The 15,430-nt window shown below is 36.2% G+C and overlaps 1 protein-coding gene across 41 annotated transcripts in view; it reads right to left on the bottom strand.

Moving 5' to 3' along the window:
* CELF1 (CUGBP Elav-like family member 1) overlaps nt 1–15,430 on the bottom strand; it is a 59,668-nt gene continuing 44,238 nt past the window's right edge. For 7 of the 41 annotated variants that reach the window (XM_070759594.1, XM_070759611.1, XM_070759698.1 and 4 more), the window contains 7 exons: nt 15,032–15,101; nt 12,198–12,326; nt 10,230–10,343; nt 9,919–10,104; nt 8,811–8,954; nt 7,830–7,997; nt 1–2,896 (listed from right to left, as the gene is read on the bottom strand). In XM_070759594.1, the coding sequence (XP_070615695.1) occupies nt 7,870–7,997; nt 8,811–8,954; nt 9,919–10,104; nt 10,230–10,343; nt 12,198–12,326; nt 15,032–15,101 (771 nt within the window). In that variant the 3' untranslated portion in view covers nt 1–2,896; nt 7,830–7,869. Of the gene's footprint in view, nt 7,998–8,810; nt 8,955–9,918; nt 10,105–10,229; nt 10,344–12,197; nt 12,327–15,031; nt 15,114–15,430 lie in introns of all 41 variants that reach the window. The other 34 variants (XM_070759644.1, XM_070759628.1, XM_070759717.1 and 31 more) reach the window with 12 other exon arrangements.

The following is a 15,430-nucleotide window of genomic DNA, read 5'->3' as shown; positions in this document are numbered from 1 at the left end:
TTTCTTCTCAAACAGTTTAATAGCAAATAAACAAAGGGAGATACCACACTTGGCATATACAAAATGACTTCTTGTCTGTGTGTCTGTGCAATTAAAACAGCTTTAAGTTCCCCAGTGGGACAAAAAGAAACCACACACAAAAGGAAGAAAATTCCTTAATACATACTCGCTTGTTCCAAACTTGTAACAAAACTTTCATTTTTTAAATCCACTACACAAACTCCGTGATCAGAAAAGCAACATGTGCTTCTTTTTTAACCACTAAAGTAAAATCCATAATTTTCTACAGAGTACAACACAATTTCACACAAAAAAGACATTTTGTTTTGCAAATCAAACAAGAAAAAGGAACAGTTCAAACAGGGTAAAGAAAAGCATTGCTACAACAGAATCACGACTTTGAGTTGATTAAATCCTGTTAAACTGCAGAACAGATTCTACATTTGGTCATAGTGGCAATTTGTTTTCTTGTCACATTTGTGAATCACTTTACATTGTTTTCTAGTAGAAAAGGCAAAAAACTGTACAAAACCCCTAGTGTTAAATACAATGTTTGTACCAATAAAAAAGCCCACAGGTTTTTTTTCCAAAATGTAAATTTTCTTTTTTTTTTTAATTATTCACAAAAAGCAGCTAGAAATAAAAGGCAGCTGCTGCTTTACTGTCTTCAAATCCATTAAAACCACCACAGAATTATTAAAACAATCAAAGGAAAGAAAGGAAAGGAACATCTAATGTTTGGCATTTTGGTTTTCTCCAGAGATTTTTTTATTTTTTACCACAGGATTCTCCAGAGTTTCTCATGAAACTGTATGCGCATTATAAAGAAATGTATTGGCAAAATTAATTAATACACTGCAAGGCCTTGACTTCCCTGCCATCAGACACCCCTGTGCATTGTGACTGTGAGCCTAAGGTCAATCATCTCACAGCTGTACCCCACATAATGCAATGATATATTCCCCTTTCAAGTCATTCTCATCCTTAGCGATGCTGGTCGCAAGGTTGAGAGAAAAACAAATACGGAGAGAGATGACCCATCCAGCAAGAGTTGGCGGCTGGTTTACGCCAACAATAGAATGAAAGCTCCCTAAGGCCTAGATAGGTCTCTTACATGTTTCTACTCTCCAAATGTTTTGTTTCACATTCCTTCCTCCTGTTAAAATTCCTTCATAGCTTCTCCTCCACCCCGTTGCCCCTTGTGCTTAGTCCTTACCACAGGACTTTTTGCAAGTGCTGTGAAGCCCCTGGACTATATCTCAGCTTCTAAAGCAGATCATATGTGCAGCAAAGCTGAAGCATGTTTCCCAGAGAAGGATAATCTGTCCTATTTCTTCATCAGGCCAGGAAAAAAAAGGAACAAAAGAAAAGAAAAGAAAACTGCATGTCTCCTAACCCAATTAAAGAACATAACTTTTTTTTTTAAAAAAAATTCTCCACAGAGGAGATTTCCCCCAGCTAAGGCCCCTGAGAAAAGGAGCCGGGGTTGGTACCCTGTTCAGGCAACAGCCAACGTGCTGTTATATTGTGCTTGTCACTTGGAGAAAGAGCCAGCAGTTTTGTGCCTAGGCTTACAGATTCCTTCTATGGGATATATACGACATGCTATTTCAAGTGTAAGAACGAATTGGAGAGCAATCAAGCTTCCATTCACTGAGAGTTAATGGTGTTAAAATTTCACAAAGCAAGTCGCATATTAAACAAGAGGTACAAATTAAGGCTACCCCAAAAGAGCCTGAGCTCCGTTGGATTTCAGAAGCAGCATTACGCATAACATCCCACATCTTTCTGTTTAAACTTGTATCCCTGCCGCTGCCACCATGACCATCTGAACAGTGCAATCAAGCCCCTGAGACCTTTCCATAGCTGTGATAATAGAGCAAGGTGCAGATACTGTGTAAAGCAGTCTAAATGCACAGGAGATGTCCTTACATGACATATGATCACAAGTCTGGCATCCAAAAAAGGACAGCTTTGAAACCTAATAAATTGCTCAGTTTTTGCACCAACTATAGAAAACAGAGGTGAAGGGTATATATATGTATATATATACAGGATTGTGAAGAACACAGCAGGAAACATGCAAAACTTTTACAGGGGGCATTATTTGAAATTTTAAAAGAAAAACAAAACAAAAACTCACATTTTGCTGAGGAGATTGTAGTTACAAAAACTAAGCATGCAAAGGTTTAACAAAATACAACACCAATTTTGATTAAATTCTCACTGCAGACAAAGGTTGATAATCACACAGGAAGGAAAAAAGCAGTTAAGTGCCAGGGCAAAAATGCAGCTACAATCAGGAAAAATGTGTAGTTCAAGTGTTTTTCTGCTGAAGCTACTCGAGTCAATGAACACATGCTCTCTCCTAAAGCATGGCTAGTAGGTTCAGCAAAATGTGACCAGAAGCCTCCTGAAAGCTTTGAGTTGCATCCTTTTACTTTTTCCTTCAAAGATTTTTTTGTTGAAACTAAGCACACAGAAAAAACTAAGCCTAGAAAGTGATTGGCTGTATGTTCACAGAAATACAAATAATCCACGAGGTATGCTAGCAAGGCTGCTCTGAAGACAATTACAAAGGATCAGAATCACAAAATCAAGTGGTTATCATATGAAGTTCTAGAAAAATAGAATTCTTTTATATTCAAATGCAAGTTTAAATATTCCCCATCAGCAGTCTTTCTAGCAAAACCAATTTGGCAGCACAAAAAAAAAAAAGGAAGGGAAAAAAGAAGAAACAAACATAATAAAAATACACATCAGCATCAAAAGTCAACACAAGGTCAAAGGGTGAGAGTTCAAGCATCAGAGAAGCTGAAGAGACAAGGATTTGGACGATGTACTTGAACGCCACATCGACATGCTTTAGGCACAACGATGAACAAACGGCAGGAATCTAGAAAAAAACAAACCAGAAAGAAGGAGACCTACTGAGTTACACAGAACAGTACATCCAAACAGAGAGAGAAAGAGAGAAGAGAGTGAAACAGGAATGGGCACTGTACAATGAGACCTCTTGGGGAGGGGAGTTGACAAGGAAGGGCAGCACATGCCAACAATGAACAAGTAAAAGTTGAAGTGCATAAGACACCAAATAAATGTAAAAATTGTCAGAAATTAAATGGAACAGAGGCCTGGGATTCCCTTTAGACTCTGGCTACAGAATGGACTTAGCGGCATACAGCTGTGTATTCAACACAGCTCTAAGTCAGTGTTCCTGCTATGTCTTCATGCTGCTCCCCCCTTTCACTGGAACCTGACTTCATAAAATGTAATTGTAGGACAGTTCACATAACAGGTGGGAGACAAAGCAGAGATCATTGGGCAACTGGGCACTGATAGTTTAACACTTTCTTTTTCTTACCATGGGGCATACTTAGGCAATAGAAATTCATATGCGTGTGTATGTAGACATATGTAGATTCTGGCATTAAAATGACATTAAATACATTTACTATGTAAGTAAAACTGATGCCCCCAAAGAAAGGAAAGAATTAAGACTTGACTGCAAGTTAAGACTTGCTGCAACTGAGCCCTTTTTACTATGATATTTGCAAGAAAAAAATTCCACCACCCTCCTTTGCAACTCTTTTCAATAAGTAAATGTTGCTCTTTGATTCTGTGAGGAGGAATTCTGGACTCTCAAAAGTTCTACAGTCACCTCTGCCAGTTTTGAAAGGAAGGATTTTTATCTGCAGACTTGTAAGAGATTTTCAAAGTGACAGAATCTCTAACTGGATCACAACACAAGAGGAATAAATATCAAGGACAAACACATTTAAGCATTCTCTTAACATAGTGTTCATAAGCAATTGTCTGAAGCAGCATATGATTATTGGAAAAATATCATTCTTAGATTTGTCCTCACTTCCATCCTAATTATAATAAATGCATGTTACATCATTTTGATTTAAATACAGAGATCTATTTCAACTGAATATTACAAATGAAGTATACATTTGTGTGAATGAAATTTATTTTTTCTAACAAATGTCAAATTACACTATGTTATTTAATTTTAAACTTACTTAAAAACAACACTGGCTTGGAGTAAAAATGAGTGATCTCTAAACAAACCATCCTTTCATTAGTTCAATTTTCAGATCCAGGGCAACCCTTCTTCAGCTGAAACAAGGGAGGAGTTAATCCTTGTTAACCTTTTCCCCCTCTTTATAATTCCCTACACCCCTGAATGTCCTGGGATTGGGAAATTCATTGGAAAAAATTGATAATAATGCTAAGAGAAGTACATTAGCAAAGCCACTTCCCCTGGAGTATCTTTAAGGAACCCAAGAAGGCTCCCACTGGCAGAAAAACCTTTGATTCAACTAGAGATGTGCAGCATTCATGTCAAAAGATGGCGAAGATCTGGCTTGAGCACCCCTCTCTAATGTGTCAACTGCTCTTTTAAGAAGCAGACTCTTTTCTTGGTGTGTGTATTTATCTAAATATCTTTGAATTAAGGAACCAGCAAAGATTGCATTTGCTCCTATCCTTGGGGGTGGGGTGGGGGTGAGATCAGAAAGGCTAAATTGTTGCATTGAAATGAGTGTTTTTTTAAAAAAAATATTATCATAAAATATTTATAGAACATTGTCTCTTTTCCAGAATCTACCCATTCACATAATTAACAAAATACATAGTTAAAAAACCACATGCAAAACCATGATGATGACTTCTTTATTTTAAAGATATCCACCCTATCTCCCAATAATACTAAGGCTCTGGTGTTGCAAAATTTTCTTCATGAATGCAAACCCTGGTTCAATATAAATTTCAGTATAACTTGAACTTCTTTATCAATTTCTGTGTTCTGCATGTGTATTGCCAAACTTGCCATTTTAATCTAAGGATGTGTATATAAGTAACTATGATATCAAGTAACTAAATGATTATGTTCCAATTTGATCTCTTTCGATGATATTTTTGCCAAAGATTGGGCAGAGGGAGCAGACCAAGTAACAAGCTATGCAGAAAAATGATATGTGGAAGCAAAACTCCAAAGGGGAATCTATATGTATCCTTGTATAAACCAGATTCATTTTCTTGCCAAGTGGGAATCTCCCTGGGAAACAAAGATTCATTATTTATTCTGAAAAATGTATTTGTGTGGCCAGATCAAGGGATATTGAGGAGAAACAAGTATTTTGGTTGAAGCATTCTATCTTAAACCATTCAGAACAGCACCAATGAAGGCACAAGAATTCTGCCAATCTATTCCAAAGATCTCTTTTAGAATTTAACCTGCAGTCTTAACTTTGGTAACTCTGACGTAGAATTAGGGCACTTGCATTGATCATACTTATGAAAGGAAACATTATAGGATAAGCATAACACAAATATTGTGTTGCTAGTTCAACAGGAGGAAAGTTGCCCCATAAGCTGTTATGATGGAAGCATACAGAAAAGTTACAAAGTATATGGACATTGAATAAATAGTGACAAAGTATTTAGAAAAGCTAGTAATAGTGACTGAGAAGAGCAGTACTGGGAGGAGTGACTATAGCAAAAATTGAGCACAGCTTTCCCCCTCCACTGGTTCACAGCATTAATTCTTATCCTATTTAGCAGTTTGCTAGTTACAAACAGGCCACTGAAAGTCAGTAGTTTCAATCATGCACATTGTTTATGTATGTATTACACAATCACATTCAGGATTATGCAAAACCCTGGTCTTATCCAGTGAAATAATTTAGATAATAAATATTCTCCACCCTGGAGCAGTATAAAACTTCTATAAAAATAGAAACAACATTCTTGGTTATATCAGGTTGCAACTGGAGCAACTGCTCCCAACCATGACCTCTTTTTTTTCCTGAAAGTATATTTTTATTTAAAAAATCCCTTGACAATTCTGGGACCCTCAACACTCCCCCGTCCTCATAATATCAGGATACAACTTCTCCTAGTGCACAAACTTCAAATGGTATACAGTTATATAAGTGTATGCATATCCTTTTAAATTAGACCCCAAATATTCAACACTGAAGGATACCACATGCCAGCACAAATGGAAAAATTGGCAATTTGACCATTCAACATTTTTATCACCATTGCATATGCCTTTTAAATAAATGCTGTTTAATTTTTACTATGCCGTTTATCGTTATAAATCTGCAGTGAGATCCCAAATTCATCAGAAAAACAAATTGAATCACAGATATGTGGCCTTGTGCAAATTATAATGCCTCTGTTTTAGTAAAGAAAGGAACTCAGTCCCGAGTAAATGCCTGGATATCCTACTGAGTTTTATCTCATACAATGGCATTTCAAACTTGATGAGCTTTTGAATCTTCATTGGAAATAATTTTTTTCCATCTTCTCTTAAAATGCCTTATTTCTAAATACAAAATTTATGGGTTGACCGGCGTGCTGTGAAAATGTTTTAACAAATGAGAAAGATCATATTCAGAAAATAGTAATACATTGAATCTGTAGATATATAACACTGTAAACTTTCCTAACAATAGGACTAGCTTCTTCTAGCTTCAGGACTAGATTTTACATAACTTCTTGCCATGGCTCAAACTCATTCCATTAAAAATTCCCTTTGGATTCATGTCTAGTGTTTATAAAAATTTAATACTTTTGGCAGTTACACCCATGTTAAAAAAGGATGTATATTAGCAGGGGGAAAAATCTGACTGAATTATTAGGCACTGGGCTCAGGCAATATGTAGACCATATCAAAATTCTGCAGAGATTCAGTCCTTTGAATTTAGTCTGTTGCACTGGCACACGCTAAAAAGAGAAAACTGCTATGTAACTAGATGACAATATTTGTGAAAAATAAATCTACATAAGAAACAAGAAAAAAAAATCTTTGGGACAATATTATTCTGACACACAGTTGTACAAAGTTGGGGAGGGGGGAGAGAATGCCAGAAATCAGAGCAATAAGAGCTCATTTGAAATTCATCTGTCAGTTTAACACTAAGGAGACTTTAACTTGTACTTTATAAGCACCATTTCTTCATGTATAAGTTCTAGAACAGGGGAAGAACAAATTTTATCATGAGACATTGGCTCTTTAGCAAGATTGTAAATTAAATCCAGGAATTCCTGGATTATAGCCTAAAGTATAGATAATTTCATTAAACAAACTAACTTCAAGTGTAGTTTCCAAGAAATTGAAACACTAATTCATATTATCCAATTTTTAAAAAGGTTGTTCTGTCCAAAGTGTAAACAGCTGATCAAAAAATGTCACTGGATACTTTTATAAGCTGCAACCACACACATTGCACTATACAAACGTATTTTAGCATTATAATTACTGCATTTTTCCTTTACCACATGAATATTTTTGCCCAACTATTATCCTCCAACTGACTGATTCTGTATACAATTCTCACATAAGGCATTGACTAAATAAACCTAGTAAATAGCTTGGCAAAGCTCCTTAGGGGTTGTTCATTAACCAACCACCACATGATTTGGATTCAGCTTCCTGCTTCCCCCTTACATGAGTATCATTGGGGTATCCTCGTATCTAAGTCATGTAGTGTCACTTCCAATTGCACTTACTATTTTCCTTTCCTCTCCAAGGTGGCTGGCATTGGTCCTTCTCAAAAACACAGTTACAAACACAGCAAACTTTTTTTTAAAAAAATAATAATAATAGTGATATGGCACCTAAGCTCCAAAGTAAAACACTGGAAACAAAAGCACAAAGTTGTTCTCCATCCGCAGAATTCCCAGTAGAGGCTGCAGCTGAGTCTTCGGGGGAAGATGTGCCAGACAGAATGGTATCAAACAGCTTCCGCGACTGTAAAAATACAGCCTTAAAAGAGTTTTTGAATCCCTAAGTGGGCTCCTCCCCAACTTACCAGAAGATCCTTCTCACTCCAGTTCCAGGGGGAGGGGCACTCAATATGGCTTGCTGTCATTCTTAGAGCGCTTGAGCTGTACTTTCAGTCGCTTCATGCCAATTTGAAATCCATTCATTGATTGGATGGCAGCTTGTGCAGAGACGGGATTGTCATAACTTACAAAACCTAAGAAAAGAAAAGCTCAGAGTTAAATGCAATTTAGAGGATAGGAATGAGTATATCACCACCACCACCACCACCACCACTTGCATTTTTGAAATACAAAACCACTCTTAACTTTCAGTCTAACTACAGATAAAGGCATATGAGATGGAATAGGACTTAAAAAAATACAATTCCCTACTCGACTCAAAACAAACAAATAAATGTTTAGTATCTTTTTAGTGCTGTAATCTGTAAGTGCCAATTATACTGATAAATTTAATTTCTTGGAAAAGAAGAACTGGAATATTTCAGATGCCACCAAACCTGGAATTTTTACTGACTCATCATGCTAACTCTACTTTTAAGTTTAGAGTCACATTGCTTTCTTATTTACTTACCCTGTTTCCCCCAAAATAAGACATCTCCTGATAATAAGCCTAATCTGGCTTTTGAGTGCATGGCAATAAGGCTTTTTTCAGGGTTCAAAAAAATATAAGACAGGGTCTTATTTTGGAGAAAACACGGTATGTTTTTGTTAACATATAACTTGCTTGTACAAACAAATGGATATATTTTCAGCTAAAAGATTTTAATTATTTGAAATACTTCAGTGTGTTCTTTTAATGCGGCTCTTGACTTAAGTTGCTAGCTGCAGAGCAGCAATTTACTGACTTAAATATTTCACAATAAAAGTTTCTGTACCAGTTGGTTGTTCTTTTGTGAGGAGTAAATCTGAGAGAAAGAACTAAAGGAAGACAGTGGACAAACCTTCCAAACAACTGTTCTGATATGAATATTCTTCTCTTTTACGAAAAACAATGTAACAGAACATACCAAAACATTTGCTCAGATTGGTCTGCTTGTCAATGAAAACCTTGGCAGAGACAACGTTCCCAAAAGGCATGAACATCTGTAGCAGATCTTGGTCCCCAAACTCCTGGGGAAGATGGTAGATGAACAGATTGGCTCCTTCTGGACCTTTAAAATATTAATTTAGAAGGAAGTTAAAACCAATAGAACTTCTTGGATTTTACTAGAGAATAAAGGACAAGTAAAACACGTTCGTTTAACAGTCAAAACTCATGCTATTACTGAAAAATATGTCTCTAGGAATCAATTATCTCACAACGTTAAAAATGATACCTAGTGCTCATTGTTTTTTTTAAATAAGAACAATAGAAACAAAATAAAAAAAATAAAGGATCATTATTTGTGGTTTCAGTCGAAGAACCAAAATACAGATACAAATCTTGATAATTAAATACATAGGCACTTTCTAGCCCAGTTCAGGAAGTTGTGATACAATACAATTCAAAATAGGGATGGAGTCAGTTGCAGAGCTCAATTACTCTTTCCATTTTAAAGCCTACAACATCAGACTGATGTTTCAATAAGGTTGTCATGTATTTAAAATGCGATAATCACAATACGTATATGATCTGTAAGACAATGTTATCCATAAAGTAACAGCACTCTTTCATCAGGTAAAACTAATTAGACAACCTTTCATTAAACCAATTTTTTTCACTAAACCAAGATTTGCCAATTTCAATTCTCCAAATTGCAATAGTTAACAACACTGGCCAAATAACTTGCAAAGCAACTGTACAGATTAAGTATACTGTATGCAAAACCCACTACATTCTTTCTCATAAATAAGAAATTATTAATGACAGATCCAAATTATGACTGGACATATTAAAAATAACATACCATATATATTAATTTTAAAAATGAATTTCCTGGTTGGGTGAGAGATAAAACTAAACAGAATTTTAGAATTAGATGTTTCAGAGTAGCCAGAATATTTTGTAAAAACGTCTACAAAATACACCAGGTCTGTATGTCCTATGTTTTATCCATGATACTGTATCTCTGGAGAAGAACGTTTTGAGTATAGCATGACATCTAGAGCTCAGTATGACATAGCTAAACTACCTACCTTCTTTCTGACTTCCTGCTGCACCAATACTCTGCTGTGTTAAAAGACTCTGGTTATAAAGTGTGGGCAATGCGGCAGCAGCATATTGCTGGATCCCAGAGTATGCCTGAGTTAGGGCCTCCATTGTGCTCCCTGTGCCATTTGAAAGGCCACCACTACCAAGCCCTCCATTTAAGGCTGCCATTCCTACACAGAAAACATGAATAAATATCATTGTTTCAAGTAAGACAATTGATCAAGTAAGGGCAATTGCGACATGGGGTTGAAGGAAAGATGGATTCTAACTTTTTCTTACAATGCACTGAACTTGCCTGCTAAAGAGCCAACATTCAGGCCTGCAGTAGCCCCTGCCAGTGTTTGCAGCGCTCCAAGAGAAGCCATTGGGTTTACTGAGGAACTGCTATTGGAACTGGGTGACGAACCTGCTATTAAAATGAGAGTGTTAAAACATCAGCAACAACTTCCAACAATGTCAAAATGACTTAGCATGATCTCTAAAAGGTCTAAATAAAGCACATTCAAGATCCTTCTAAAATATCAAGTGGAAAGTGGGATAAGCTTTCCTTTTTTTCTCGACTATTTTCCAAAGAGATTTTCAGTGAATAGCAATCACCAATCTTTTGCCTTGCATCCTCTTGGTTCCAAAATGGGTATCTTTTCATTTAACAGAACAGAATATTCAACAGAATTGGAAGGGACCTTGGAGGTCTTCTAGTACAACCCCCTGCTCAGGCAGGAAACCCTATTCCATTTCAAACAAAATGGTTGTCCAATCTTTTCTTAAGAACTTCCAGCGTTGGAGCATTTACAACTTCTGAAGGCAAGCTCTTCCACTGATTAACTATTCTTTCAGGAAATTTCTTCTTAGTTCTAGGTTGTTTCTCTCCTTGATTAGTTTCCACCCATTGCTTTCTGGCCTGCCCTCAGGTGCTTTGATTTTCTCATCTTTGTGGCAAATCGGGAGATATCAGAACACTCCTATCATTTCAGACACCCGTCCCTCTTTTTATTAAGCTAGACACACCCCATTCCATCAATAGTTCTTTGTAGGTTTTGGCCTCCAGTCCCCTAATCATCCTTGTTCCTCTTCTCTGCACTCTTTCTACAGTATCAACATATTTTTTTTGTCTAAAGTATGAGTCAGGTAAGAAACAGCAAGAGTTTTTACCAACATTCAGAAGAACTTCTCCTATTTTTTGCCTAGATGTAAATTGCAATGGCAGAAAAATCTCTGGAGTATCCATGTAGTATCCAATGAAATGCTCATCCAGAGAGCTGGAATCATTTGCTCCTTTACTAACGGCTCAACTGAATTACTATTTAAGCAGAATGAGCGAGACTATAGAATTCTTTCTCTTTTGCCATCTCAAAATAGTGTTGGCTCAGTGACTAAACCTGTTCTACATCATATGTATACATACCACACTCTGATATCATATCTTAGTACAGCAACAAAATCTAAGAAGAGATGCAAGAGGTCAATCAAGCACAGGCAGATTTAATTTTAAATTGTAGTGCTTTTCTTAAGTTTCATTTATTTTCTTCCATATCTAAAATTACTATCATTTAGTTCCAGTCAGCACACATGAAAGGTTTCCACTATCAAGCCAAGCAATTGTGTGGCTTGCTTTTCACTCCATGATATGTAAATAAGATTAGAAATAAATAATCCTTTGTTTTAAAGCAATAAGCCACAGGTTGAGAGGAATGTTACTGCCTTGCTGTGATTTATGATGTGAAAACATGTAGTGATGCCTCAGTTGTGATTATAAGTCTTATCCCTGGTAGGTTTTTCTGCCTCCTCCAGTTTTGAGATGTTCAAGTTAAAAACTACTGAATAGAAATAAACCATTACTACATTTATCTGTGAGATCAACTTGTTTGTTCAAAAAACATGATTAAAGCAAGCCATGTTGCAATATAAAGTACAAGTAATGTCATTGTAGAAACCAAATGTGTCTAATTTACATCTCAATTTTCAAAAAAATTGTATCTGCAAAGAAAATCCAAGAGAATGTGGTGGTGTTCATTGAACAAATGGATCAATTACATTTACAAAACAATAAATATCCTGTTAGGTTTTCGTCAAATCAGAAGCACTCACTGCCTTGTTTTTTCAACCAAACACATGTTTTGGAATTTAATTATTTATCTTCATAAATGGCAGGGTTTAACAATTGAATTTTGATAAATGTTTCTATTGTTATATATGCATAGAGGCAAAAACAGGTTAATTAATCAAACAACAAATAAATAAATAAATAAAACAACTCCCTTACCTGAACTGGTGAGCACACTTAATGGACTATTGGAAGAGTTGAGTGCAGTTGTTCCACTTGGGTTATTCTGAGCTGCGCTAGCTGCAGCTGCTAATGCAGCTAGATTCTGCAATTGCATTGCATTCAACCCTGCAACACATCAATCAATGAAGTGTGTCTGTTTCTACACCATTAACCACTGGAGGACCCAGCAGCAGCAGCACTCTTAAATGGGTTTGAAGAAGTGGTTAATCTTATTACTAAGCCAGTTTAACAAGAACTCCTCCTTGTTTTAAATGTTGATTATCAGATTTGTCATTTATTTATCATTTTATTATCAATATTAGGTAGGAGACAAGAATAGAAAAAGGAGACAATTTATCAGTGAGATTAGCTACCTCTGACTTTTTATTAATGTTCCCAAACCAATGGAAAGCACTTTATAAGATCAAATTAGAGGTTAAATTTGCTTGCCTACTTCCATATTTTTTTTTGTAATGACTATTTTTTTTAAAAAAAGTTGTCATTCCATTACTGATAAAAGTCTATCAACTCATCTAATACTCTATTTTATGTTATGCATACTATTCTTTCCATTCAACATGTCTCAAAGTAGCTTTTATTTTTATTACATTCATCTTCCAATTCTTCTTTCAACTAAAAAGCTTTAACTTTTCCTTGATAGAATTTAATTTTAAAAATAGTTACAAATATTCTACATATTTAATTGACTAACGTTGACTAGTCAGGGCTAAATTATAGGAACTTGCTCAAAGGAAAAATTATCCTTTCTTCAAAATTAAATTAAGTTTTATGAAGAAGTTGATGAGACAAAAGCATCAGATATACCAGCACAGTAAAATTAAAGAAGGTATGTCTTGACACAATATGCATATTGAAGGAATATGCTAGGTCTCCAAGAGTGAAATAAGGTAATTAAATCTTTGAACCGCTTGACCTGCAGATCTACAGTCAGCTTCAGTGGCCTGCAGTACAGCATTCTACCCACTGCGCCACCTCGGTTCTTGTCATTGTGTGGCCACGGCGAGTAGTTGAAGATGCTACTCCTCCCCATGGTCCCGATTTCTAATCCTGGCCAGGACTGGAGGTAAATGTTGCCACCACTAGATGAAGCCTCAGCCTAAGCTGGTTATATCTATCCTGATGGTGTATATAGATATTTTGACCTTTTTCTTTTTATAAGAGGCCCCTGCAGAGGGTGATATACAATGCATTACAATGTTATCTATAGTTAGAGTGTCATTTTGGTTGGTGGTATGCCCCAGGATTTTGTAAATGTAAAAAATGTGCCACAGCTCAAAAAAGGTTGAAAATCATTGAATGCATATAGGATGGGGCAGTGATTAGAATGCAATACTGGAGGCTACATCTGCTAGCTATCAGCAGTTCAGCAATCCAAATCTCACCACCTCAAGGTTGACTCAGCCTTCCACCCTTCTGAGATCGGTAAAATGAGGACCAAGATTGCTGGGAGCCATATGCTGATTCTGTAAACTGCTAAGAAAGGGCTGAGAAGCACTGTGAAGCGGTATATAAATCTAAATGCTATTGCTATGTATATACTTCCCTTATATCTCACCTCACTCTTTTTCTTCCAAGCTAAATAACTCTTAATTGCTGATATCTCTAGCCCCTTTATCATATTGACAAATTTTTGTCCTTTATTGTATCAACAATTCTATTTTCAATTCTCTTCTTAATGATTTCATGCATGAAATTAACTCACTTTATTTTTTTTAACAGCAGCTTACATTAGACTGATTTATTCACTAAGTGCTCCACTAAGATCCCTTTTTTGGTCAGCGTGTGTCAGCTAGGATCCAATAAATATAGAAGTGAAGTTTGGATTTGTGTGCCAATTTCATTTTACACTTATTCATACTGAAGGGCATTTGCCATTTTGAAGCCCATTTACCCGCTGTGGGTATTCCTTTATCCCTTTGTACTTCAATGTAAATAAGTTTTAAAAGATATTGGCATATAAATATTTAAAATCCATTTTTATTACTCATAAACATGTTATCACTACCAAATTTGCTCACAATAATTCTGTACCAAAGCCTTGTCCGCACATCCTAAACCACTTTATTTTTGAGAGTATAAGACTCATCTTTTTCCTCCCTAAAAGAGGCTAAAAATTTGTGTGCGTCTTATACTCTGAATGTAGGGTTTTACATTGCTACTGTCTCTGAAGGAGGTTTTTTCCAGCCGTAAGTCTTTGCAGGATTTTTTCATTGCTACTCACGTTGAATAAGGTTTTTTTAAGCCCTAACCGGGGATAAAATAATATGCTGAAGGTGACCACACTAAGGATGCCAGCCAGATTAATATCTGGCAGGGGGATTCCCCCCCCCCCCGCATTTTCCTCCCCAAAAACTAAGGTGAGTTTTATACTCTGAAAAATATGGTAGTCTAGAAAATCAGTGAAAAAGACTAATCTTTCTGAAAGTCATGCTGACTACTTTTCAACAAGTCCCATACATACTTTTAAAAAATTCTAACAATACTTTCAACCATTCCTCTCCAGAACAGGTGTGAGATTAACTGACCCACAATTTTAATTTAGTATTATTTGCTTCCTTTTAAAGGTCAGATTGCCACCTGTTCCCACAAAATAGAATGTAGCAAAGTTTAAAGAGAAGGTGCTTATATTTGTGAAAAGATCATCCACTGCTTATTCATATTCAAGTTAAAAACTTGTGATTGATATCATCTGTGCCTGAGACAGACAACCAAGATTTGTCTCCACTAATATTAATGTATCACAGCACACCAATCAATTTTCACTTTGCTATTTGTCAGATCTCAAGCAGAAAGAAGAGGAAGCAACTTACCTCCCATTGGGTGAAGGTTGCCCAGTGTGTTCAAATTCCCAGAGGAAGCAGCTGCTGTCTGCTGAAGGAGCTGTAAATAAAGCTAGACATTACACCAAAAACAGAACAAGAGTGAGAATGAGGGCTGGCTCCACTTCTGGGAGACACTGCACTACACCACAGCCAGAATGCCGTTACAAGCACAATTCTTACTGACCACACATATCACCAATACACACAAAGCAGCAGTGATCCCATACCAAGAAGGATGCTATTAGAAAAGGAACAATCCAATTTCCCATGCAATTCCAGATGAAATATTATCCCCTTACTCATAGCTAGTGTGCCATCAATAGGTTGGCTACAAAAGTTTCTAACCCTGGTGAAATATTATTTGCCAACTCCTCCCAACTCAGCTAC

This window comes from Erythrolamprus reginae, chromosome 1 (assembly GCF_031021105.1).
Source record: "Erythrolamprus reginae isolate rEryReg1 chromosome 1, rEryReg1.hap1, whole genome shotgun sequence".
NCBI classification, from domain to species: domain Eukaryota; kingdom Metazoa; phylum Chordata; class Lepidosauria; order Squamata; family Dipsadidae; genus Erythrolamprus; species Erythrolamprus reginae.
The sequence above is the reverse complement of the archived record's forward strand: the minus strand, read 5'-3'. Positions and strand labels throughout refer to the sequence as shown.